General features: G+C 42.8%; 1 protein-coding gene across 6 annotated transcripts in view; it reads left to right on the forward strand.

Annotated features, from left to right (window-relative positions):
* Spin1 (spindlin 1) overlaps positions 1-26,532 on the forward strand; it is a 47,458-nt gene extending 20,926 nt beyond the window's left edge. For 4 of the 6 annotated variants that reach the window (XM_055595160.1, XM_055595157.1, XM_055595159.1 and 1 more), the window contains exons 2-6: positions 1,908-2,115; positions 6,135-6,183; positions 14,275-14,528; positions 18,752-18,985; positions 22,952-26,532. In XM_055595160.1, the coding sequence (XP_055451135.1) occupies positions 2,064-2,115; positions 6,135-6,183; positions 14,275-14,528; positions 18,752-18,985; positions 22,952-23,151 (789 nt within the window). In that variant the 5' untranslated portion in view covers positions 1,908-2,063 and the 3' untranslated portion in view covers positions 23,152-26,532. Of the gene's footprint in view, positions 1-1,907; positions 2,116-6,134; positions 6,184-14,274; positions 14,529-18,751; positions 18,986-20,511; positions 20,574-20,609; positions 20,642-22,951 lie in introns of those variants that run through there. The other 2 variants (XM_055595161.1, XM_055595162.1) reach the window with 2 other exon arrangements.
* Positions 26,533-27,258: the final 726 nt, after the last annotated feature.

Consider the following 27,258-nt stretch of genomic DNA (forward strand, 5'->3'; position numbering starts at 1 on the left):
GGTCACGACCCACAGGTTGAGAACCACTATTCTGGCGCTACATCCTCAGGGCCTTTAAAGACTAAGTGGTGCTTTGGTGCTTTATCGCTTGGGCTGGTTTTGAGATCTAGAGCTGGTGCCAAGTGACAGGAAGCAGATAAAGTGAGGCTGGCTCACCTTAGAGGTGCTCATTTGTTTGGTCTCCCAGGGAGGAAGGTCCAATCTCCATTGTAAATCCTCCCCCTAACCCTGTGTGTGCGTGTGTGTAGGGAACATTAGCAGGTAACCTCTCTAAGATCTTTTCTACTGTCTGTGTCAGGTGGTTTCTGTTCCCCATTCCTCATCATATATATGGGTGTTTTGCTTTCCTGTATGTATTCGTACCACATGCTGGAGGAGGCTATAAGTGGGTGTCAGATACGCTGGAACTGGAGTTTCAGATGGCTGTGAGCTATATGTGATGTGGGCACTGTGAATTTAACCCAGGAAGAGCAGCTAGTGCTCTTAGTCACTGAGCCATGGCTCCAGTCCCCTGATCTTTTTTTTTAGTGGCTTGTAAGCTCCATGTGGTGACTGTTTCCTATGAAACACTGGGTAGGAGAGAACAGTATAACTGCTGTCCTAGGAACAACTAGATTTGTTTAATTTTTTACAGTTTTGAGTCACTAAACTAACCACATACTAAAATAACTTAAAGAGGCTCTGTGTCTTTAGAAAACTTGAATGAATTAGTTCCAGTAAAAAGATCAATTCATTTTCAAAATCTTCTTTACCTAACTTTTCAAAGCACTCTGTGGCATCTGTTCAGACATGAACAGGACTCAGCAACTCACTCAGTGTCTTGAGGAGGCAGTTGCATTTCTTGATGGTTTAAAGGGAGTTGGGATGAGATTAGACTGTATTCACTGATTGTTACTTAGGAGTATAGAAGAAATATTGCATTATTATTAACAGTAACCTTGCTTCAAAGGGAGTATGAGTTAATTATTGTGGCTGGCCTATGAAAAGAGATTCAGGCTATTCTTAATGCCATGTTTCAGTGTAAAAGTAGCTTCATGGAATTTTTATGGTTTGGGAACAACAACAAAAAGTCATATAAGCCACTACATTTTCAAGCATATTAGCGGAAACATCAGGTAGACAAGCTACAGCAAAGAGGGGAAATCTGTTATAGATTTCAGATGCATTATGGAGACATTCTATACATCCTGGAAGATTGTACCTGATAGTCATAAGGAAGCTAGGTCAGACACTTAGGTGGGCAGTGAATAGTTAAAGAGACCAAAGATAGCCAAGTCTGGATCTGCAGCATTCTAGCTTATTACACAATCATGAAGTTCTAATTAGTCAGCAATAGGTGTGGCTTTTTTCTGATAACTTTACCGCACATTATTTTGCTCCAAAAGTCTCCTTGTAGAGTTGGGGAGATGACCCAGGGAGTGGTGAAAAGTACTTGCCACGTAAACCAGACATAGCATGGTATCTGTAGTCCCAGCTGTCCCACAGAAAGATGGGGGACAGGAGAATCCCTAAAAGCTCATGGCTCGGGTACAGCTGAGGACAGCAGAGACTGGCTGACACCCTAGGCTGCCCTGGGATCCCTCTTCATCAATGTTGCATGCCCATAAACAATGTATACACACATGACAACAGGAAAACAGAAGACCCCATGTTTGTAACTCATCAGTTTCTCTTGAAGGTCTATTAAATTCAACTTGAAATAGCTACAGAAAATGCTGTCCAGTCTTTGCATAGCCTCTCTCCCCACTGGGTCTGCACCTGATCAGGCTTCTCCTCACTGTCAGGTGTTGCCTTTTCTGGGAACCATGTTGTTGCTTCAGGGATCAGTGCCTTTTTGCTGAGGATTAAATTTTCTGTCATATTTAGAGGCTCACTAAGCATTTTACTCCTTGATGCTCATTTTACAGAGTGCTTGGAATTCCATGGCTTTTCTCTGAACTTGTAAACGAAGACACCTGAATGGTGGATTAACAAGAACACTAACCTGTGGGAAGCTTCCTATCTGAGAATATTGGATTTTCACCCTAGTCCAGCAGCTCTGCTGCTCACATAAATACAGATGAATGAAGACCCCATTCGGGAAGACACCTGGCCAGCGGTCCAGAGCTGATGCAGGTAAGCATTTCAGCACTGTGTGTGTCAGTGTGGTGTGCATTTCACATAGTGCCTGGGCAGTGTGTGCTCTTCTCCATGTTTTATACCTTGCTGCATGTGAGAGAAGGGCTTTGACTTACTGAAAAAGGGAACCACCATGCTAAACATTGTTTTCTGTGCAACCCAGCAATTTATAGGTAACTGGTAAACTTAACAAGTGAATTGCAAGGAACAGAATATAATAAGATAATGGCTTCATTTTTATGAGATGTTAGCATGTTGGATTTAGTTAGATGTAGGAGATTGAGTGGGTTTTGGGCAGAAGGAGGATCTTACTAAGTTTTTAGAATGCTCATTTGTAGCAGGTTTACTGATGTGGATCTGAAATGAAAGAGGCCGTGAGCCTGTAATTCCAGAACTCTGAAGTGGAGTCAGAAAGACCAGGAATTCTACATACTCCATTACAAAGCAAGTTCCAGACCAGCCTGGGCTACATGCTGTCTTGTCTCAGAAACTAAACTAAAAACCAAGTCTGCACCCCTCCCCTGGAACAGGAACTACTCTTGGTTTTTGTGGCACATGGCTAAAAGCAACAGGAATAAAAATACAGTTTTATTTTTTTTAGACAGTTTCTCTGTGTAGCCTTGGCCGTCCTGGAACTCCCTCTGTAGACCAGGCTTGAACTCAGATCCTCTGCCTCCCAAGTGCTGGAACTCTTACAGGCATGTGTCAGTACCACCTGGTTTAAAAGTGTAGTTTTAAAACCCTCTCTCCCCAAATGAAAAAAAAGATCTTATGGAATGTTTTATAAAATTAGAAAATGAGCCAGCCAGCCTGCCTTACTTTTCCTTCCTTCCTTCCTTTGATATTTTTTTTTTTTTTCCTTTTTGGCCACAGGGTCTTGAACATGTTGATCCTCCTGCCTCTGACCCCAGTGTTGGGATCACAGGTATGTGCCAACATGCTGTGCTGGTGCTGAGAAAGAATACTCTTGTGTACGTAACCTTCTTGGCATTTGACATTGAAGAACTTCTGTGATAGGGTTTAAATGAGGTTGTTAGTGTTCCAGAACTTGTTGTCCAGGCTGGCCTTATGTCCTTGGTTCTCTTGCTCACAGGCACCAGCGAGCAGTGTTTGCAGTGTGATGAAGTCCTGCTTTTGTAGATAAGAGTCTCCCCGTGGTAGCCCTGAGCTGAGCATGTAGACTGCTGGCCTTGGGCTTCCACTGGTGGGACTGTGGGTGTGCATCCGTGCCTGGCTTTGTTTGAAATGATTTTGTCTCCTCTCCTACTGCTCTGTTTTGTTGTGTTGCTCACTCTTCCCATTCGCTCATTCTCTGTTTCTGTGATTGGCTCAGCCTCTTGCTAAACCTATACTCTAGGGTGTGAATGTATGATTTTCAGCCTTCAGAGATAAACTAAAGTGTGGGCCCCTTTAAAGTGTGCCCTCAATCTCACTGGCTGACTGGGCTCTACTAACTCCAGCAACACCAGTTCAAGTTCCTCCTGCATGGCTTCCGGGGTCTGGATGTCTGAGTTGCCATCTTCTCTTCTCTAAGTTAGGGACAGTTGCTTGTCGTGTGACTCTTCATTCTCTGATCAGTCTAACAAACAGGGTTGAGATTTTTCAGTGTTGTATTTGTGATAAGGACACAGGAGCAGGAGCAACTTAAACTCTTTGTAAGATGGGCCAGAAACTAGAGAGGTTGTCTTGGTTGTGGTTTAATTTTTTAGAAGCTTTTGGACTCCTCTGTGACCTCTCAGTCGTCAGTCCTTGACTGTTGCTCTTGGTCACTGCTGATTTCTCGGGTCATCTCAGCAGCTGTGCCGCTTACCTCAAGCGCCCAGTCTCACCGTGCGGCTCTAATTACATGCCATAGCTAGGGTTGGACAGTTATCCAGCTTAACGGGCTCGAGGCGAGAAGGTCAGCACCGGGACAGGGCGTGTACAGTGAGGTGCTGCCTCAAGGGCGGAGATAGTGGCCTGGCATCTGAGGTGCTCATTTTCCAAAGCCACTGCGCTGTGGTCATGGGGTTGGGGGTGAGTGGTGAGGGCAGGGATATTGTGGGATGGCAGGAGGGTGGAAAGACCTGGTGCAGTATCTATAGTTACTGCACACCTGGAATGGATTCTTCTTGGCACCTTGTCAGAGGTGTTCCGGGACACCTCTCCGGTGGCTGCTCCCACTTCTGGCCTACCTTGTGGTTGCCACACACTTCCCTTTCCCCATTACCTTTGTTCTTCCCTCAGTGGGTCTTGGTGGCCCTTGTGGTAGTCAGGTCCCAGCATGCCGTCTTTGTCTCTGACCGAGAGCTGTAGTGGCTGCTTAGTACTTTTAGTGAGTATTACAGTTTTAAATGCTCCACTTGGTAGAAGGCCAAGGAGAAGGCGGTTTACAAATAATGAAGAAAGAAGCCTTCCTGTCTCAGCCCACTTGCCTCCCAGAAAGCCGTTCTTCTGCCCTGTGTTAGATTCTTCATGCCTGGCCATTTAATGTGCACATCTGATGAGTAAGAGTGCTGCTTGTTTTACAGCCTCTAAGCTCTGGTATGTATTTTTATTTTTCACTGTGATTGTGTCTTAACACTGTAAGTTTAAGACCATTGTTTAACTGTTCAGAGAGCTTTTTTGTTTTATGCCCAATTTAATGCTGACCTGGTTAGCAAATACATTTTGTAGGATTTCAGGATATTTTAACGATATTATTAGACTCATGTTATGACTCAGCATATGGCTAGTACATCTGAGTGAGTTGTTAGCCCAGGGGCCAGAGGAAAGTGACATGGGTTTCAAGCTGTCCTTTGCAGTGCTCAGGTGTCAGCACACTTTCTGGTTCCCCATCCCACATTACCCTCCCATTCCACACCAGTTGCCAAGAGGAGAGTTTATTAACTATAACTAAATATATATAACATTTATGTATAGGTGTGATCACATACACCCCTTTTCTGGATTTCAGTACTCTGTAATTAGGCTTATGTATATTTAAGGGCATTGTGGCATTTTGGTTAATTAACTATACCATTTTGAAGTATCTTTTGTGATCCATGGTGGCATTATTTGTCCTAAAGTTTGATAAGTCTATCATGGTCTTTTTTTGGGTGCAGCTGTACTGTTTGTATCTAATATCACTGTGTTGGGGCTGGAAAATACTTTGGCTGTCAATATTGGATTGAAGCTGGAACCATTGTCTTCTGGTTTAAGTTCTTTCTGACATCAGATCCTCAAGTCCCCTGCAGCTGATGTGTTTGTTACTGGTTTTGTTTGTTGTGCACTTGCGGCATATTACCAGTGGCTTTCAGGGGTGACTTAGGGTAGTACACAGCTGCCTTTCTGCGACTTCATCCAAGCTCCACTTTGGCCATTGTTCTCTCTGCTCCTCTTCCCTTCATACTGTTCTAGTCTCTTATGTCTTAGGCCTGTGGGTGTTGCTCTCTGGATCTCACTTGTCTGTCTGTGTGTCTGTCTGTCTATGTATGCAGGTTTGGGGAGTTTGTATCACTGTTCTGTGGGTTGACTTTATTGATCTACAGAGTCTAATCACATCCAGTGAGATTCTCAATTCAGGTGGTTTCGTTTTTATTGCTTTGGCTTGTTTTCTTTATATTTCCGTATTTTAGGGATTATTTGGATGTGTTTATCTTTTAATGTCCGTGCATGCTAAACATTTGTTTTGATTATAATCTACTTGGTTATTGGTGTCTGTCTGGTCCATCCCACCCCAACCCTCTTGAATGCTGGGATGGTTCCTATGTTTTTTACATTATGAGGGGGAGGACGAGATGAGTTCTGCGCCATTTACTGCTTTATGATCAGGAGTATAACTTACTAATTTTGTGCATGTAACTGGTTTGTTTTTATGGCTGATCGGGGAGTGAAGAGCCACTGAGTCATTTTCTCTGCTCAGAGTCTCCTTTTCAGAAATCAAATAAACATGTGGCTCTAACATGTTGGTGGATAATGACCTCTTTCAGGTTTTATGAAGCAGGGTTTTGTTTTTAATTTCCTTTTTTGCTGACCATAAATCTTCTCTCTTGTAGGCCATGCTGGAGTGTCTGCAAACATGATGAAGAAGAGGACATCTCACAAGTAAGCAATGCTTCAGCCCCTTTTTAGATAACCAGCACCCAGGACTACTCCTTAAACTTCTTGTTTTGCCTCTGCTTAATGCCTAGTAATTGATCATGGTCATCCTCCCTATCCATTCCCCCTCCTTGGTCTCCGTCAACCTGTCCATTCCCCCTCTTTGGCCATGGTCATCCTCCCTGTCCATTCCCCCTCCTTGGCTGGATAAAGTGTGTTAGGTATGTTCTTCAATTGGTAAGCCTTTGAGTCATTGTCATCCTCTGTCTTGATGGGAGGAGATTGGATGGCAGGAAGTAGCAGTGGGAGGAAAGCACATATTAAACCTAAACCTCTCCAGGTCTTGATCTGCTGTTAGCTAAGGAGCTGAACACAGATGTTTGATGCTAGGGTCTACCTAGCCAGCTGCCATGTTCTGCTTTATACCTGTAATTTATATTTTATTTTATTTGCAACATTGTCTCACTGTGTAGTCTGAGCTGGCCTAAAACTTCTAATTCTTCTGACTTAACCTATGTCCTGCTGGGATCACGTGTGCAAGCATATGTCACTAGGCTGGCAGTCATGAATTTAAAGCGACAAGTGTATTAGTTGCCATGCAGGGTAGAGTAATCTAGCAATGACTTGAGAATGTAAGGGATCTAAGTTACTGTTGAAGGCTCTTCTACCACCGTGTAAGCAGTTTGTACAGTTAATTCCAAGCGATTCATGGTGAATATTTGAGTCTCAGTGCAGCTGAAGAGAATAGGAGGTTTCTTGGTCATGGTCTTGTGAAACAGGAGTGCCTTCAATTAATGATTGAACCAGACTGGTCTCTCATTCAGATGAGTACATAATGAAAATATAATACTTAAGAAATGACCTAGAAAGCAGAAATTTAAAGGTTAGGTAAGTGTGCCCTTCCCTGAGATGACTGAACCTTACTTTTTCTTGCCGTCTTCCTGGTTTTGCTGTATCCAGTGATGTGTTCATTTATGTGGTAGCTCCGCTTATGAACAGGGTATAAATGGCAAGCTGTCTTCTGCCTCAAACAGAGAGTAACAGGCAGAAATGTAAATCAAATGAACCATCTCCTTTGTAAGACCAAAGTAGTTCATTCAGATTAGATTTTGCCACCTAAAAGAATATTAAGGTACGTCTATTTTCAGATAATTAACATTTGTTAAAATTTAATTGACCTAAGCAGTTAGGCATTTGTTTGATCCAGTAGTTGTGGTATGTACGCATTTTGTGCAAAAGATTTCTTGTTTCCTTTCCTAAGTAATGGTGAACATTATCTTCTGAGTTTGACTCCTACAGGCACAAGAAATAAGTACTTGTTAAAACTGTCAGTATGAGTGATTTGCCATACATAGTATACATGTGTGAAATTGTCAAAGAATAAGTTAAAAACAAAGCACTTCAGGTTCATAAGCGTACCAATGAAAAGAGCTCATGCTGTGTGTTTCATATTTGGGGAATCCCATCTGTTGCTTTCATGGGCTTGTTTAAGGCCAGAAGTCTTGAGGGCATTGGTGTGCCCCAAGAGGTGAAATGGGAGGCGTTCTCACTGTAGATTTGAAGGTGGACAGAAGGCTGAGAAAAAACAAGTTTCTTTGTTGGGTATAAATGTCTTAAATGGAGTGAGAGGGACATGGAGCTTTGCAGATTGCTTCATGTTCTGGGGTTTTGGACCAGATCAGTGAGCATTAAGCTCTTCAACATAGGTTTCTTTGTACAACAGATTTTTTTTTTTTTTTTAAGTGCAAACCAACAGAACTCATCCCTCAATCTCTGACATCGGCTGTTCTGCTTTCCCTACAATGGTGGGAGGGCTCAGGGAGACCTTGCAGTTAGATGCTGAAGGGAAGTCAGCCAGGCGGCAGTCGGGCCTCACACATCTGTCCCTAGGTGTGCTAGGAGAGTTCAGGAGTTGTGTCTGCTGCAGAGGAAATGGCAGGTTATTTGTTTTGACTGCTGTCCCTGTGGGGCTCTAGTCCAGGACCTCCACAGGCTAGGTAAGTGCTCTAGTCATGCCTTGGATTTTGTTTTTAGTGGGAATCATCTGTGTACTTGCTGTGGGCTGGGGTTCAGGAACACACACAGACACAGAAGATAGTTTTTTTTAAAGGCCTTTAATGTTAATTGTCCCTTCCCATATTTCCTCCTCTACTTGCCCCATTTCATCTTTTTTTACTGTTATTCCCTCTTTCTTTACATCGTTAAGTTTTTTTTTTTTATTTATTTTTATTTTAATCACAGGTCATTCACTTGTATCCCAGCCGTAGGCCCCTCCTTCTTTCCCTCCCAATCCCACCCTCCCACCCTCATCTCCTCCCTGCCCCCTTCCAAGTCCCCTGATAGGGGAGGTCCTCCTCCCCTTCCCTCTGACCCTAGCCTATCAGGTATCTTCAGGACTGACTGCAATGTCCTTATCTGTGGCCTGGCAAGGCTGCTCCTGGGGGGTGGGGGTGGGGGTGTTGACAACTCTCTCCCAGAGTTTCTCCTTTTCTTTAAGAGCTTCATAGAGAGCTTCCTGTTTCTCTGCCACTTCTTTTTGATATTGAGAGAAATGAATTTTCTTTAATTACAAGAGCAAATATTTCTCGGATCTGTCCTTTAGGAGGGTGTGTGTGTGTGTGTGTGTGTGTGTGTGTGTGTGTGTGTGTGTGTATGTGTATATGTGTATGTGTATGTACGCACGCATGCGCAAGCACACGTTGGTTGGTGAAGGAGGGTAAGGGCTAATATGAATGCATGTGGAGGCCTATCAGGTGTGGGTTTTTTTTTTTTTTTTTCAATTTATTTGTGTTACACTGCTGATGGGGGTGCTGGGAATCAAAACTCCAGCTCTCAGGGTTTCCTCCTGCTTGTTCAGGAAGCTCCTTACCCATTGAGTCATTTCTTGGCCTCCTAAGCATTTTTAATTTCACTAGATTCTGAAGCAGTTTACAGAGTGAACGTCTGTGCTAACTTGTCATTTCAGTGTTTACTTTTTTAAAAATTAATTTTTGTTAATTCTTTGAGAATTTATACAACGTATGGTTTATTGAGTGAGACCTTGCCTTCAGAAAATGACAAGGGCTGGTGAGGGGGCATAGCCCGAAGAGACACTTGGTGCCAAACCTGCTGATTTGAGTCCTGTCCCCAGGACCCACATGGTAGAAGGAGAGAACTGCTTTCTGCACAGATGTGCCCACACACGTGCACACAAAATAAATTAGTAAGAAAGAAAGAAAATGTACCCAACTGTGATTTTCATTAGAATCAGCATAAGAAGTAAAGTAGAATCAGGTAGGAAAGGCCTGTTTTTAGGTACTGACTTCCTGACTATTTTAGTGATATTCTTAAAGCATGGAGTGACAGAATTCATACTGTGGAAATGAGAGCTATCCATAGATTTAATACAAAATCCCAGTGATACTTGTGCAGAACTAGAAAAGTACCTTCAGAATTCATGTGGAAATAGCAAAGATTCTGAGTAGACAAAACAGTCCCAAGCAGAAGTAACAATGTCTATTTCTTAGGATTTGGAACGTTGTAGTGGCCCATCTTGAAGTTAGGAAGTGTGCTATGTATGGCCACATCTTTTCCTAGTGAGGGGAGGCACCTCTCTTAGTCTGCAGCTAAGAGGCTCGCTGGGATGTGGGCATAAAAACTGAAAGAAGGCTTGTGACTGACTGCCTGAAGACAAGGTAAAAGTGCCACTAAGACGAACCTGGTGTTCTAAGATGTGTGTAATCCCCTGAGGAGGACAGACGTTTGTTCCTAGAAACTACATGTATTTAGAAGTCCTTTTTTGGGTCTGAGTCTTATTTAGTACTTAATGCGCTTTTGATAGCTTTAGTGAAGCTGTTTTCTCTTGTCACATTGGTTGTGTGAGAGATTGGGAATTGTGCTAAATCCATAATGTTAGAACAGTTACACATTTTGATTGACTCAAATACTATGATATTGCCATGCGAGTCACTTAAACCTGAAGTTGAGCTGGGAGGATTTGTGACCATTTGATGGGAAAAGTAAGTATGTCACAATTCATAAAATAGTTTGCAGACTATTAGTTTTCATCATTTACTGCCATAAAATAAACATTTATTTATTTATTTATTTTTTAATTTAATTTTATTTTTTTCTTATCAGTTACATTTTATTAACTCTGTATCCCAGCCGTGTCCCGATCCCTCATTCCCTCCCAGTCCCACCCTCCCTCCCTCATCTCCACCGTGCCCCTTTCCAAGTCTACTGATTGGGGAGGACCTCCTCCCCATTCATCTGATCCTGTTTTATCAGGAGGACTGGCTGCGAAGCCCTCCTCTGTGGCCTAACAGGACTGCTCCTCCCTTGGGGGGTGGGGAGGTCAAAGAGCCAGTCATTGAGTTCCTGTTAGACCTTGTTCCCCTCACTATGGGACACCAATTGGTTACTGAACTACCACAGGCTACATAAACATTTTTTTTTAAGTGGGCAAAATACACCAAAACTCTGCAGAAGCACTTAAAATTGCCGTTTTCCAAGAAGTGTGAACACAAGTAAAGGTGCAGCACCATGTCATAGTGTCAGAGAACCAGCTACCTGCTGTGCCACTGTGCAGTCGTCCCAGCTCCATCATACTCTGCTTTTGGGGTGAGCTTGGGTCTTGTGAGTTCTGCTAGTCACCACTCTCCAGAGCTGCTCAACCTTGAGGGAGCAGTTGTCTCTCGTGAACTAGCAATCTCAGTAAAAAGTGATCCTGTGGGAGGTAGTGAGATAGCTCAGAGGGGGAGAGAGCTTGCTGTGCGCACCCGGTGACCGGAGTTCAATTCCCTAAACCTCTGTAATGTGTAAGATGAGAACCAACTCTGACCTTCACAAATGCACTGTGTGCACATGCTCGTGTACACACGCACTGTTCATGTTGGTATTATTAGAAAGGTAGTCAGTGGGGTTTCTTTGCCTACCTCCCAGGCTAGCCTGGAGCAAGCTAGCCTCAGACTTGTGTCCCATGCCTTGGCCTCCTGAGTGCTAGAGTTACAGTAGGATGCTTTTGTTCTGGATTTTTTTGGAGACAGAGTCTCACTGTGTAGTTCAGGCTATCCTAGAATTCATGACTGTCTTGTCTCAGCCTCTTGATGCTAGGATTAAAGATTGGTGCCACTGTGCCTGAAAGTCTGGGGGGTTTTCAACAGTGCCTTCTTTGTTCAGATACTGCCTATGGTCCTGTTTGTCTCTTCTACGATCCACTATCTCTGTTAGTCCTGTGAGTCCTGAATTGAAGCTGTGTGTCAGCCGTTGACTGCACACTCTTGAAGCAGTATATAAGGGAAGCATATATGAGAAGAGTGCTTCCTGCCTTCACACACAACTTTTCTATCTGTGGTCTTTCTGCTTGGAAATGGGTGTGCTTTTTCCAACTCTTCGTTTCTTTCCAGGAGGAGTGCCAAACTCGTTGCCTTGTTGTCTTTTCTGCCATAATGCATTGTGGTTGATATTTAATTTCTTTTATCTTATGCTCGATTTAGTCCCTTTACCTGGATGCTCATAGAATGTTGTCTTTACCAGGGAATGTCTCAGCATGAGCCATTCTTTTTCTGACTTGTTATACTTTTAAGGTGCTTTAGCTTAGGACAGTTTGGAGGTGCAGCTTTAGTGCCTTGGCTTTTGACGGCACAGCTTCTGCTGCCGCCCTTACACCCGCCTGTCGTCGTGTGCTCCTTCCCCAGGTTTTGCCCCTGCCTTTCTTCACCCTGCATTTCTGTCTAAGGAGACACTCAGGCTTTTGTTTCCTCAGATACCTCTAGGTTTGTCTACATGACCGAAACTTTCAGGTTCTCATCTTGCCTAGTTTGTTTGTTTGTTTGTTTGTTTGTTTTCCATGTTGTATCTTACCTAGCTGTCTCATTCTGAGCTTTTCCATTCTGTGATATGTGTTTCTATATAAGGATTCTCTGGAGCAAGAGAACCAATTGGAAAGATTTTGAAATTGAATAATGCAATAGGGGAAAAGGAAGTCCTCTGAACCTGCAGTCCATGAGCCAGAGACCTGGGAGTGCTAATGGTATAGTTCAGTCCTAGCGCAAAGCCAGAGAACCAACAGCCACTGATGGAAGATGTGGTCTAAGAGCGGGAGAAAACCGCATTCTTGTCAGGCCCACAGGCAGGACGAAATGATGTTCTCCTCCTGCCTTTATTGTGTTCAGGAACAGGTTGAGTGAAGCCCATTTGTGCTGCTGAGCTCACATCCTTTTTCCTCATCCCAACAGTTAAATACTGATCTCTTTCCAGAACATTCTGAGACAACACCCAGAAACAAGTATCTAATCTGGGCCCCCCTTGGCACAGTCAACTGGACAGCTTCTCTTTTCTGGCTTCTTTTATTTGCTTAGTGCCAGTTACAGTTTTATCTACTACATGGATGTATTTTCCTGGCCAGCCTCTGCTCCTGTCACACCTCAGTCAGGAACATTCGTTTTTTTTCTCCTTAAGGTACTCTTATATGTTGTCCAGCAGGATTCCAGGGCTGGAGGGGAGTGAAGAAGATAAACAGTTGCCCTTTCTTGACCTCGGGTTTCCCCTGCTTCCTCAGCTCTGCCCATGTGGCATATTTAAAACAAGGCTCTTCGTTCAGCCACGTGTGTCTACTCTCTGTGTATGTGTTTTTCCAGAACTGCTTCTGGGCTTTCCTTATTTCCTGGCTCTAATCATACCCTGCTTAGTTAGGCTTTCATACCCAAGTGGGGTGCCCTGGGGGCATGATTCTCCCTCAGAGGAAGGTGGTCTGCTTTTCCAAAAGGTTCTGGGGTGAGGAGTATGGAGGTGTCTGGTCTGCAGTGCTGCACTGAGCCTCACTCCCTGTCCCAGTCCCCCGCTTTCCCTCAGCTGAGTCCAGTGCTCACTGGCTCTGATGTCCATTCTCATATATGCACGAAGCATTCTTTCTAGGACCTCTGACATGGCTAGGGGCCTTTGAACATTACATTTCTGTAGCTTTAACTACTGTAACTACAGGGTTTTTTTGGTTTCTTATTTTAAGAAATTACTTGTGATTGTAATGTATACTTATAAAATGGGAAGGAAACCTTCAGCTCTGCTTTGCTCTTGGCTCATAGTAGCATCTGACAAGTTGGTTTAGCCCAGGTTACATCCAAGCCAAGTCTTATCCCTTGTCCTTGTGTTTCAAAGTGCTCTCTCCCTCCATCAGGAGCCAGGATGGAGGACTGGGAGATGACTGAGGGGTAAAGTGCGTTTTGAATGAGCATAAGGAACTGAGTTTGGGTCCTCAGGTGGGGCATTGTCTGTAACTTCAGAACTTTGTGGCAGAGGCAGAGATGGGTGGATCCCAGGAACTCATTGGCCAGCCAGTCTAGCCTAAATACAAAGTTCCAGATTCAGTGAGAGACCCTGCTTTGAAAAAAAAAGGTTTGGGGGGGGACGCCTGACAGCAACCTCTGGCCTCTGCATGGACACACATACCATTGTATGTGCATGTGTGTGCACACACAGATAGCTAGAACATTAGCATTTTGTGTAAACATTTCAATCAGTAGTAGTACAGAAACACCATAGTTTGATGTTGCTGTAATATTTTTAAAATTTTAAATTATTTGTTATAAACTATTAAAATGTGCTTGTGAGAAATTAAACATGCAGTGTGAGGAAATTGTCCTTCTTAGAGAATTGAAGTGCATGCACACACAGTTCAACTCAGTTACAGTTCGTTTATTTTAAGGTTACCAGGGCATAAGGAGGAGTAAAATACTTTTATTAATGTGTTTGTGAGTGCCTCTGTCATACATGGATGTGCACTGCATGCATGCTAGATGCCTGAGGAGACCAGGAAAGGGTGTTGGAACTGAATACAGGCAGTTATAAAATACCATATGGGTGCTAGAAACCAAACTTGGGTCATCTGCAAGATCAGCAAATGCCCTTACTTACTGAGGCATCTCTTTAGGCCTTTGTTTTTGAAACAGCTTTTGCTGTGCAGCCCAGGCTGGCCTCAAACTTGGAATTCTTCTGGCTCACTAGTAGGTTTTGTCCATGCCTTAGGGTCATGTATATTGAAGAACCTGCAAGCTAGTAGTTATATTGTGTCCAGATATGCATACTTGTGAAAGTAATACATTGTATGTGTGAATGCAGAAAACATCGGACCAGTGTGGGACCAAGCAAACCTGTGTCCCAGCCCCGGCGAAACATCGTAGGATGCAGGATCCAGCATGGATGGAGAGAGGGCAACGGCCCTGTCACCCAGTGGAAGGGGACTGTCTTGGACCAGGTGCCTGTGAATCCTTCCCTGTATCTTATAAAGTATGATGGATTTGACTGTGTTTATGGACTAGAACTTAATAAAGATGAAAGAGTGTCTGCACTTGAAGTCCTCCCTGATAGAGTTGGTAAGTGTTTAAACTTCTTATTTTAAAAATAGTTATTTTTAAAAGTGGTAATTAAATGCTTTTTTGAGTCTATTAGTGCTTTAACTTGTATCAGACCTCTAGCATCTCTGGTAAACATTTGTCATTTACAGACACAATACCACTGATGAGTAGATGTTCTGAAACCACATTCAAGGCCTGGTGAAGGATAGGAAGCTAAATCTTTGACCTAGAGGTTTTCCAGTCTTGTTAGTGATCAGCATTGGCTCACTGACACGGTGTGCATTAACTTTCTGGTTCAGGAACTCTTAGGTTGGTTTTGCTCGTTGTCTGTTACGAATGTACTTGGAACTGCAGAGTAAGCATCCAGGATGAGAAGCTCTGTCCATTTTTTAGGAAGTTTTAGAAGTAGAAAGCTTTGATGTTCTGTCATGTGGTCTCAGTTTAGCCTTATAAATGTTCCTTGAGGAACAAAGTAAGCTAAAAGTAGTGATTATTGATGGCAGTTTTAAGTAGGGTAAGTAAATGTTACTTAAGTATATGTTCCAAAACGTTATACTGCTATTAACTACTACATCTTAAAATACTGATTTGTTTTCTTCCAGAATTGTCTTTAAGGCTTTGTGTCATATGAAAATTAAGCCCCACAGATCTGCAAAGTCTTTTTGTTCCAGTAAAGCACCGTTCCATTTTCACAAAGTTTTACATTTTCAACTTTTTTTGAGACAGGATGTCACAAAAGGCTATACCCTCATCTAGGGCAGAACTATAGCTTACTTGAGCCTTACCCAGAGTGGTCTCCAACTTACAAGCTCAAGCTGTCCTCCTGTCTCAGCTTCCTTACTGACAAGCTGGGGTGATGGGTATATGCCACTCACCTATCCCCAGCTCTTCTCATATGACTGAGTTCTTGAGTGTGTATCTTATACTTTTGACTGAGGTCATGCCTCCCACTGGTGACACAGGTGTTAAAGTCTTACTAGCACCTTAGAAAACTGCAATCACTGCGCTTCAGTTGTGTTCAGTGTGATTGAGGGGTTTTGAGATGCTTCTTTGGACCAAGGATTTTAGTCTGGGTCTGATTCTTCATAGGAGAGGGGCAGACCATGTGAGCACGCCTGGCTGGTGTCATCGAGGGCGGCACGTGTTCTTTATAGTTTTGTTGTCTAGTGTCAGTCGGAGGACATGGGTTATGGTTGTAAACTAAATTTGAAAAGAGAAATCCAGATGATGGTTCAGATCCGCAAGATACTATGTGTCTGTGTGTCTGATACAGTTAGTAAGTAGTTGTAAGTAAGGTTCTCTTTTGTCTGGCTGGCTCATAGCTCATGGCTATCTTCCTACCTCAGGCTCTGGAGGGGCTAGGATTATAAGTACAGACAACCATCCTTGGCTAGACACTTAAATCTTAACTTTAGTGCTTGCTATGAGAGTAAGAATCTAGAGAGCTACTTGCTTTTTGGGTTCTGTCGAGGAAACAGTCTTCTAGCTCATTCCAGTGTATATGTTGAACTGTAATTATAGTGATACTAGAAAGGGAGAAAAAGCCAGCTGAAGCATGTATAAAGACATCAGTGGTTCCCAAGGCAAGGTCTGGGGACCCTTAAGGCCCCAAGCCTGTTACTTTCCTAACGCTAAGATAAGAATTTGTCCCTCTCATTCTCATTTTTTTCAGTTGCCAGACAGTTCCCTCTGTCTGTTAGAAAGGTCTGTGTGTGCGAGCCAAGCATGATCAAGATTGATAAAGATCCACTCAGAGGGCAAGGTGGGCAGTGTGAAACATTTCAGCGAAAACAGTGCAGATTTTATTGTTCCGATCATCCTGTGGGTGTGCAGTGTTTAGTGCTAGCATGTTAAAGTGTGGAACATCTCCAGAACCTATTCCTCTTGCAGACGTGAGGTTCTATAATTGTTCTCCCTGTAGCCCCTAGAGCCCACTGGTCTTGTCTTTAGGACTTTGGGTACTCTGGATACATACTCTGTAAATGGTGTCATAGAAAATTGGTTTTGCTGTGACTAACTCATTTCATCTGGTGTCATGCATTCAAGGTTTAGCCACAGAGTAGCACTTGGCAGGACTGCCTTCCCTTCAGCGCTGAAAGTCCTACTCTGATAGGTACCCTTTGTTGTTTATCTGTGACCTCTTCCATGTCGGAAGCTGCTCTGGATGTGCCTCTGCTGAAATGTCACTGTTCTTTTGGAAACAAGAAAGTGGTTTTGCCTGATCATGGAGTCTTCTAGTTGGTGTTCTCAGTGGGACTGCCACAGTGTTGCCTGCATTGTTGACCATCTTACAGCCCCACGGGCAGTGCACAGGGGGTTTGCTCCCATCTCTGCCAGCATTACTTTGTGCTTTCTGGTTTGTAGTAGCTGTCTGGAAGTATAAGGGTATGCAGTTAACAAGGAGTGTCCCTGCCTGCTTGTCAGCCACCTGTAATCATCTTTGAGGAAATGTTCCTTCAAGTTCTTTCATTTTGTATCAGGAGGGTGTTGATGTGATGGTTGTGGTTGAGGAGTTGTTAGACTCAGGGTTGTGAGTTTCAAGAGTTTAATGGTAATTGGTCCACACTGTGTTGCAAGTGACCATTAAAGAATTACTGCTTGTATAATTTGTAATATCAGATGAACATGTAGACTTATCTGGGTGAAAAAACTCAGAATTATTTTTTTTCAACATCAGATCATTGTGGGGCTGGATTTCATATAATGAAAGTACGATAGCTTAAATGAAGTTGTTTTAAAAAACCATACATTAAGGGAGTTGGAGAGATGGCTTAGGACTTAGGAATGCTGGCTGAGCATTTGAGAGGACCACAGGTAGCTCAGCACCTACTGAACAGGAGAGACATCCAGTGATGCCTATCAACGGCTGCAAGGGATCTTCCCACGCTTTCCTGGCCCCTAACCACATCCACATCCACATACGTTAATACTGTTTTAAACACTTTTAATTCGACAGTAAGATCTGCGAGAATGTGAGCTCATTTCACTTTCACTAAGTTTTCATTGATTTCTGGCTTGAAGAAGCCATTGTTTGTGCTTGTGTGTGTTTCTGTATGTTTTAAATGTTGTGTAGGAGAGATTAGTGTCCTTTCTGATTGCTCTTGAACGTGTAACCCCGGGAGCAGGTTGTGTGTTGTGAATATATTGAGTAGCAGTGTATTTGCCAAGAAAATCGAACCTCTCCATTTGAATTTAATGGAGAAACTGGATGGATGACTAGAAAGAACTGACAAGTTTGAGAGACCATTGTCTAGACTGGAGAGACACACTTATGATCTGTTCAGTGTTGAAAGCAGCACACAGCCTGGCAATTCTTCACCTGTTTCTTACAGGAATGACAGAGTAGATCTAGGGCTGGCCTTGAGCTGTGTCCTGACATCACACAGAAACTGCTAGCAGAGAGAGGGCTATCCAGATGCTTTCAGTCAGCAGCTTTAAGTGAGAGGACTGTTAATTAAGAACAGCACATGATGGGGGAGGGGGGGAGTCACTCCCTGCTGGTCCTGGCGTGCTCTAAGGACCTTGCTGTGGAAATAACCTGCCCCTGAAGAGGGAAAGAACTTTGTCTGGGTGGACTGGGCCTGCTTCAAGTTGAGAAGAGATTGAGGGGCTGAAGGATGGGGTCATTTTAAGTGTCAGTTTTCTGTAGAGACCACAGTAGTCACTCTGGTTGCTATAGACGATCATTTGTAGGCGTGAGAGTGAGTAACTGTTCCCAGAACATAAAAATAAAGTAACTGGAAGTGAACTTGCAGCTTCTTTTAAAGCATTAACTAACATATATTAGGCTAAAGGTTTTTTGTTTGTTTGTTTTATGTGTGTGAGGATGAGTGGGCACATGGAGAGCTCAGCAGACTTCAGGACATGTTACTAGGAATGGGTAGCGTGTGTGTGTGTGTGGGGGGGGTCCCCTCTGCTCTTCTTGCCTACCTGTGTGTCTGACTTGGAGCTTAAAGGAACTGCTAAGTAAGCAATAGAAAAACCACTTATGTCTTGTGGTTTAGGTATAATACTGAGCAACTGAGGCCAGAAAGTAACAAAACCGGTTATTCTCCACTGTGGGCCAGATCGTCCTGTTTAATCCAATCCACCGCTGTGCTAGACCTGGCATTTGGTTTGGTGTTGCTCTTCTTGGATCCCTTGGCCACTTTCATGTTCACTGATGTATCACATGGGCAAAGCTCGGTCTCTTTTGGTGAGTTGAGTCTTGTTGGTAAACACTTGCTCCTATTTAATTCCAGCAACATCTCGGATCAGTGATGCACACTTAGCGGACACAATGATTGGCAAAGCAGTGGAGCACATGTTTGAAACAGAGGATGGCTCTAAGGATGAGTGGAGGGGGATGGTCTTGGCACGGGCACCTGTCATGAACACATGGTTTTACATCACCTATGAGAAAGACCCTGTCTTGTACATGTACCAGCTGCTAGATGATTACAAAGAAGGCGACCTCCGCATCATGCCCGATTCCAGTAAGTCTGATACACCAACAGCTTTTGGCTTGGGTCATTTGAAAGGAATTTGTATTTTAATTAAAGTACTCAAGTAACAGCTTTGCAGGTATGTTTTGGGGTATTTGGGTCTTCTTTTGTGTACAAATACAGTCAATTTTTTCTTTGTGGATTTTAGATAATTGATCAATTGGAAAGGTTATTTTAAATTTTTAGAAAATTTGAATGAAATTTTTTTATTAATGGAAAGTATGCAGCTATGGAGGGAATAAAATAAATACACTTCCTTATTTTTAGTAGCTCATTGTAAGTCTAGTTTTCCCTATTTTTTTCCCAGATGATTTATTTTGAAGCTGGTCATTGACAGTGATAATTTAATCTGTGATTATTGAACTTCCAAGAATATTGGTTTCAGAAAACCAGTTATTTATAGGCTTACAGCAAAACTTGGTGCTAGAGAGGGGGCTTGCAAAGCCCCCAGGAAACCCTGTGTTGCATTTCTAGCACCACAAAAACAAACACTGAACTAGGAGAGAACTTTCAGTAGCAGCCAGATTACAGAAAAGTGGAAAAAGGGGGCAGTGACGTGGTTTTGCAAAACTTGCTCTTTGTTCTTTGAGATGGTCATGAAACAGAGGTTGGCCTTGAACTTCATCCTCCTGCCACAGGCTTTAGTTGCTGGGATTAACAGAAATGTGCCCCTTTAAACATAGGACAGTTTCTTTTTGTGTATTTTATAAACACTTGGACCTGAGATTCCCTCTGGGTGTTGGTTTTTAATTTTTCCTTAAAATGTGCACTTTGAAGTGGGATTGCTGCGTCTTGGTGGCAACTCCAGGTTTCATTGCTGGACTGTACTCTGCACACTGCCTTGAACAGTGGGTGAGGGTCTGTTCTCATACCCTCACCTGCATGTGGATGTTTTAAATCTCATTCTGAGTGTTCTAGTGAGGATGAGGTACGTAGTTTCCTGTTGTGCTTTATTTTGTGTTTCCCTGGTGACCACTGATGTCACAGGGATCTTTTTGTGTGCTTACTGGATATTTGTATATCTCTGGTGAAGTGATTGTGAAGAGCCAGCATTCTAAATACAAGTTTTTTATCAGATTGATTGATGTTCTTCTGTGTGCTAAAACACTTGGCATGACATTGAAGTATCCAAACTGGCCTCAAACTACTACACTGGTCCCTTAACCATCCTGTCCCTTCCCATCCCACCCCCGCCCTCCCATGCCGTGCTGACAGGTGTGCACTGCCATTTCATCTGTCTTTTTACTTCTTTGATGATCTTTGATACTTAAATTTTTAACTTTCGGGTCCAGTTCATCTGTTTCTTTTGTTGCTTGAGCTTTTGGTGTCTCTGGAATCGCCAAATTCAAGATCATAACTTTAGACCTTTTTTTTTCTTTTAAATGTTTTATCGTTGGATATATTTTTTAATTACTGTGGTATAGCGTGAGGTCAGAGTAGAGGTTAACTCACTTTTTCATGTAGCTCTCCATATGACTAAGCAGCATGAGTTGAAAAGACTATTTTTTCCTCCATAGAATGGTTTTGGCACCTTGTTGAAAATCAGTTGGCTGTGGATAAGTGAATGTGTCTGGACCACAGTTGTGTTCACCTGTTTCTATGTCTGTCATTGCAGCTCCCACACTGTCTTCATTACATTGCTTTGTAGTAAGTATTGAAATCAGAAGTGTGAGACTTCCTCCCATGTTCATCCCAGGGCTGCCTTGGCTGTTCTGAGTCCCTTGCAATTGCATATGAATTTCCCTAAAGAGGTCTGCTGGGATTCTGACAGTGTTGCTGTGTGTCTGCAGAGTATGCCGCCCCCTCCTGTTAACAAGTGTTAGCAAGTCTTCAGTCTGTGACTGAGGCTTCTTTGGGAAGTTTTGAGATCCGTGATATTTTTAAGAACGTTTTGTAGTTTTCAGAGTCTAAACATTTTCTTTCTTTTGCCCCAAGACTTTTTTTAAAGCTATCATAAATAGAATTGTTTTTTTATGTGATTTTTTTTGGATGAGGCTGTTTATTCAATAATTAGTATTTGTTTTATTTTGAAACAGTGTCTTGCTATTTAGCCAAGCTGTTAAAACTCATATTTCCCTACCCCAGCCTCCTGAGTGCTGGAACTGTGGGCATGAAAAACCACATCAAGCTAAACCTGTTCTAAAAAGACTCTTTCTTAGACACATGGACCCTTGACCTGACATTGTGGGTAGCAGAGACTGTTAGCAGTATGACAGACATTTCTTTTCAACCTTTTAAAAAAAGTTTTTCCTATGAAGAAGCCAGTTAAGGGGACCTACTGATGAAATTATCTAGCCTGGAATGATTACTTAATTTTTTAAAAAGTTTTTGCTCATATTTACAAAGGACATTGTTTATGTACTTTAGGATTATGTTCCAAAGAGTGTTCTTTAAAAGCATTCTCCAGCCTGAAATGTCCGTCAAAACAAGTGCTGTTGAGCTGAGAATAGACGTAGAAGTTCTTCACTCATAATGCTGCAACTTTTCCAACCACTTCATGATCCTTGCATACCTTTCCAAGCTTCTCAATTTCCTGTCAGCTGTGTGGAAGTTTCTCTCCCGTTAGAATAGTGCTGACTGACGTTCTGATAGCTCTGAAGCAGCCTCATCATCATGGTTTGAGGCCAGTTCTTTTGTTCGCTAAGTAAGACTCAGTAGGAGTTTCTGTCAGATCAGGTGGGGATTGTGCATTTGAAATTCCTTGATAAACTCAGGAGTTTCTGTGCAAGTGTGTGGTAATAAGACAGTGCTGCCTGAGGAAAGAGAATTTTTGAGGAAAAGTTTTTTTCTTTCGACTTTCTGGTTTAAAAGAGCTGATCATTTGCTGGCATTCAGTTTGTATTGTGTGTGCTCGTACCAGAGATCACTGTAGTGGGTTTCAGATTGTCACTGAGTGGGAGACCTGGTATAGTCGGAGGTCAGGGTTGTTAATGAGCCACTGGGAAGCTGTGCTAGTAAACTTCTGTGCTTCCACTTGTGCCGAGGCCTCAGAAGCTGTTTTGTGTGTCTGAGACATCTGGCCACCATGCAGCCTCTCTGCCCCTCCAGGAATAGCTTTAAAATAGTCTTGTGACTGCTCTCAGTCCTACCACACTTTGTTTTGTTTTGGGTAGTGGTGGCTTGTTGTCATTTGTACTTTCCCAGGGGCAATTGCAACCTGGGGCTCCTGTGAATGGGCCGTCCTCAGGGATCTGCCTTTCTTTTTCCTGCTCTCTGTGGAGTTCACCTCCTGCTTGCTTATAAAACATGGAGAATTTACTTCCTTTATTCTGAACTGGGTAGGAGACGGTTGGATGCTTTGAGGTTGAGGAGGGGAAGACTCCCAGGTGAACCCTAGTGACACCTCAACACTGGGCATGAACAGCATGTTCTCAGGAAGCCCTGTAGGAAAGTCTGTGGCAGAGCCATTTCAGGTTAATTTAATATGATCCCAGAGAGCTTGGGTTGTAATTTTTAAATCACTCATATCTGCCTGGATGAGGTTCAGCAAACCATTTGAGTAATATTTTGCTAAAGTTCATCTTGGCATTAACTTCTGGACTGCGCTTGGCCACTATGGAACTGTATTCTTATAGATGAGGGACTGTGACATTGACCATGTGCCTGAAATATTTACAGAGTGGCCCTTTAAGAAAATGTTAACTGGGCTGGAGAGATGGCTCAGAGGCTAAGAGCACTAGCTGCTCTTCCAGAGGTCCTGAGTTCAATCCCCAGCAACCACATGGTGGCTCACAACCATATATAATTAAATCTGATGCCCTCTTCTGGCATGCAGGTGTACATGCAGACAGAACACTATATACATAATAAATAAATAAATCCTTAAAAAAAAAAAAAAGTGTTAACTTGACCAGATCATGATGAACTCAGGCTATCTTAAAGTCTTTATATTTGCTGCTAAATGTGGTAGTGACGTATCTGAATAGTGATTGATTTTTTTTTTTCTTTTAAATATAGATGATTCGCCTCCAGCAGAGAGGGAGCCAGGTGAAGTTGTGGACAGCCTGGTAGGCAAGCAAGTGGAATATGCCAAAGAAGATGGCTCGAAAAGGACTGGCATGGTCATCCATCAAGTAGAGGCCAAACCCTCTGTCTATTTCATCAAGTTTGATGATGACTTCCATATTTACGTCTACGATTTGGTGAAAACATCCTAGATGTCATCACAAACTTTGCCAAATTTGTGGAACTATTAAATGTATAATTTGTAGACATAAAGACTTGATTGCTTTCCAGTTTAATGAAAGCTTAGATGTCCCTGCGAACCCACAATCTCCACCAGCAGAGCTGGTGTTGTTCTGAATAGTGCAGACTGATTCGAACACAAGGCATCTGAGGGAGTCCTTCCTCTTCAGAGCATCTGTGAGGGGAGTCCTTCCTCTTCAAAGCATCTGTGTGAGGGGATCCTCCCTCTTACAAGAAGGCTGTCTGTTGGGGGTTATAAGCAAGGTGGTAAAAGTTAAGCTACTATCATAGTCATTTAAATCTGGATAGGTTGTAACCATTTTCCCCTTCACTCTGACACTGTCTTATTCTGCTGCCACAATGCAAGCATAGTTTGTTATTTTTGTTACTGCCTTTTTTGAGAGATTCTGTATCTATATAGCTACCTGTCTAGATCTGCATCTGTGTGCCTATGTATATATTATACACACACACAGGCGCTCACCACTGGCACTCCTTTCCTTATGGATTGGGGTGGGGGGTGATAATGTTTTCTCCAGTTCAACAGGAGTGCTTGACCCAAGTCAGTCATATTTATAATATGCCTGCTCTTTGTTTAAAATTAATATTGGGCACAGGAAGCACACAGGGACATTAGGTTGTTTCAGAAGTCAGAATTTCAGAGTACCATTTCAGTCTGGAGGCTTTTAGCTATGAGTCCAGGTACAAATTAGCCATAAACAGTCAACAACCCACAGTAGAATTTAGAAAACTGTTGAGAAATCTGGGTAAAAGGCTGCCTTCTATTCTAAGCTTTGTTTTCTGTGATTTTTGTTATTGTTGTTTGTTTTTTGTTGTTGTTTACTCTTTAGTCATAAGTACTTTTAAAATAAAGCCCAGGGCCTTGGTTCACACAAATAGTATAGATGTGCTTTTAGATGGCACATTGGTCCATTTGTACACACTGGTCATCAGGATGTTAGTACATGGATATAAAAGGCAACAACACATCAGTGGTTTTTATATGTGGTAAATTCCTGCAAGAACAGTACATTTGTATTGAAATGTAAGTTTTAAATATGGCATTGTTGCCTTCTATCAAGTTCTCTGGGACTTTTAATTTTTGTTACTGTTATTGTTGATACACCACGATTATGGTCAGAAGGCCTCTTCTCCCCTTCCTTACCTGTTCCCACAACTCCTGGCTTTTTCCCCCCACAGAGAATGTTGGACAAATATGGCTTCCTGCCTTGATCCTGTTGTGGCAGTGCCTACTCCTGCTCCAGGTGTGCTATTCATGCAGGTTCATTCCTCCGTGGCCCTGTTGGGCTCTGCATGTCTGTGATGTGTCACTGTGGAAGGCTCAGTCATCCTTGCTGGTTATGGGTGGATAGCAGCTCTTCACCATACAGTACATTCAAATGGTTTGTTCCTGGAAGGTTGTTTGAAGCTAAGATAGAACTGAAAATGTGGTTGGTGACTAGCCAAACATCTGCTTGCTCTCACTTTGTTTTGGAAGAACCCTGGTAACTTGTCAGCTGGGACCAGTCTTCTTGAGGTTGGAAATCCTTTTTGTGGCTGGGCAAATTTGGATATTGTCAAGCAAACCCCATAGACTTGGCCAAGTGTAGGTGTGCTTACCTTGTTGGGGCTCTTCCTGATGCAAGAAATCATTCTGTGGTTTAAGGCACATGGTACTTGGATATCCATTTAGTCTCCACAGAGGCTGAACGCCTTACACTTCTGAATGGTCACAACTGCTCACCATGTGAACACAGTACCTCAGTTCTGTCCCTGGCTGCAATCACCCTGTGCTCGCTGTTTTCTCATAGGCACCCAGGGACAAGCTTCTCAGTGTAGTGTGATATACCCCAGTCTTTGGTGCTTCCAGTGTATGTCAGCAGGTGTTGATCTGCATGTAAATCTCAGAGCCCATGTGACTGACATCTGTGGCACAAGTAGGTAGGTGTGTCCTGCCTACACCGACAGTGCAGAGCATGGCACAGTGACTGGACAGTAAAATTCCTTTAGAAATGTCCCAAGGGCTGGATCAATTGAAACATGTCTGCCATTATCTGATGACTTGCATTGTGGTTTTCTGCAAGCAACCCAGGTTACTTTGGCTACCCATGAACTCCCGGCCTGGAGGAATGCAACATGATGGCGATGATGACCTTGATCACTATTCCATTTATTACCTTTACGGAAGGCTGAGGGAAGGGGAAGGTTTTTATTTGTTCGTTTGTATCTTAATTGTTTTTCCACCCCTCGCCCTACTCTTTTCTTTTGGTGACTTCCACCACCCTTAATGGTGACTGACTCTTGTCCTGAGCCTGCCACCTTGGGCTTCCCTTAGGCTCACGGTTCAGATCTGCATGCATTGCTTGCATTGTTCTGGTATCTGAATGTTGATTCCTCATTTAGGAGTTCAGCATTAATTTCCAAAATTACCATGGGGCTTGTGGCAACACAAGACATGAATCTGTGTATAAAATTTATTGGCCTTCCTCACTTACCTGCTCTAGTATCGTATCGTGTGTGCGTGCGTGTGTGACGTCAGGCTGCCACGTAAACTTCAGAGAAGAACCTTAAAGCAGACCATCCATTTTTGCATGCTCTCTTCTAAGTAGAATGTTCAATGTAACTAACTAAAATTGCATGTTAAAGAGACTTAGGTTCTTTCTTTATTTCTTTCTATTTGCTTTTGGTTTCCTGTATATTTGCTTACTGTGCTGTTTAGTGGTTGTAGGGTAAAGACGCACTGGTGAAGCAGTCGTAGCGCCGACAGAAGGTGATTCCAGTTGTATATGTCACGCAGCATTCGAAGGGACTGTGCACGCTCTAAAGATCACAGTTGCTTCTAAGCCAGATTTCCTTTCTATTCTTGTTTTATGTGCCAAACCCCGAAGTGCATTGGGCCCGAATCTCTGAACACGGTAGACCCATTAGAAAGAAAACTTTTGTGATCGTCACAAGTTGTAGTGCCTGAAAACACTTAACGCTGATTGTGTAAGGGATCAAAAGTCCTCCAAAGATGACACAGGAAAACACTCAAGACAATAATTACGGTTGAAATGTCTGTGTTCCTTGGGAATGCTGCGCTCTCTGTATTCTCCATCATTGGTGCAGTTCGAATGATTGAGTAGAGTTCAGAGGTCTTCGTGTTCACATTTAAAACTAGATAAACGACCTCATTTTTTGAGCTTGAATTCATTTTTAATTTTATTTTATACAACGTGTAGACAGTTTCCTGTTCTCTGCATTTAGAAGTATACACAGTACAACTCTGTTAATTCTGTAAGTAATTTTTATAATTATGATGTAACTCTATCCTTCCTTAAAACATTCAAAATAAACCCTTTATGTGCAACTTCTGACTGGACTTTGTGCTGCTGTGTTGAATCTGCTTTTGAAAGGGTTCCTGAAGTCAGGTGATGTTTCCACCACATGGAAATACCCGGTTTGATAGAAACAGAAGGAAATGAATGTTTGCTTGAGTGGTGACAGTCATACGTATCATCAGAGGCAGGCACAATCGTCACCATTCCACCTATCCAACTGGAGTGTTAGTTAATTGTGACTTTTAAACCTAAAGCAATTACTGTGTGTAGGACTCAACAGTGGGTGTTGAATGTTCTCATACCTACTGTCCACTGAGTGTCGCCTGTGCTGCTTTTGCTCATACTTAAAATACCAGTCGGTGAGACTTGGTAGTGTTAGGCGCTGTTCCTACCTGTGCTCCTTCCCTTGTAATTTGAATCCACATAGTAAGTAGAGAATTAATGTTCTTTTTTTTTTTTTTTTGAAAGATTTATTTCTTTATTTTACATATGCGTGCTCTATTTGTATGTACATTTGCATGACAGAAGAGGGCCCCAGATCCTATTATAGATGGTTGTGAGCCACCATGTAGTTGCTGGGAATTGAACTCAGGACCTCTGGAAGAGCAGACAGTGCTCTTAACCTCTGAGCTGTCTCTCCAGCCCGAGAATTAATGTTCTTAACTAGGTTCGTTTTTAGTGTCTGTGTGTTACTTATCCTGACAAAATTAATCAGGCTAGGATTACAGCATCCCTCTGCTGGGACAGTGGTTGGTATTT

Source organism: Psammomys obesus, unplaced genomic scaffold (genome assembly GCF_907164565.1).
Source record: "Psammomys obesus unplaced genomic scaffold, mPsaObe1.curated_primary_1811, whole genome shotgun sequence".
In the NCBI taxonomy this organism is placed as follows: Eukaryota; Metazoa; Chordata; class Mammalia; order Rodentia; family Muridae; genus Psammomys; species Psammomys obesus.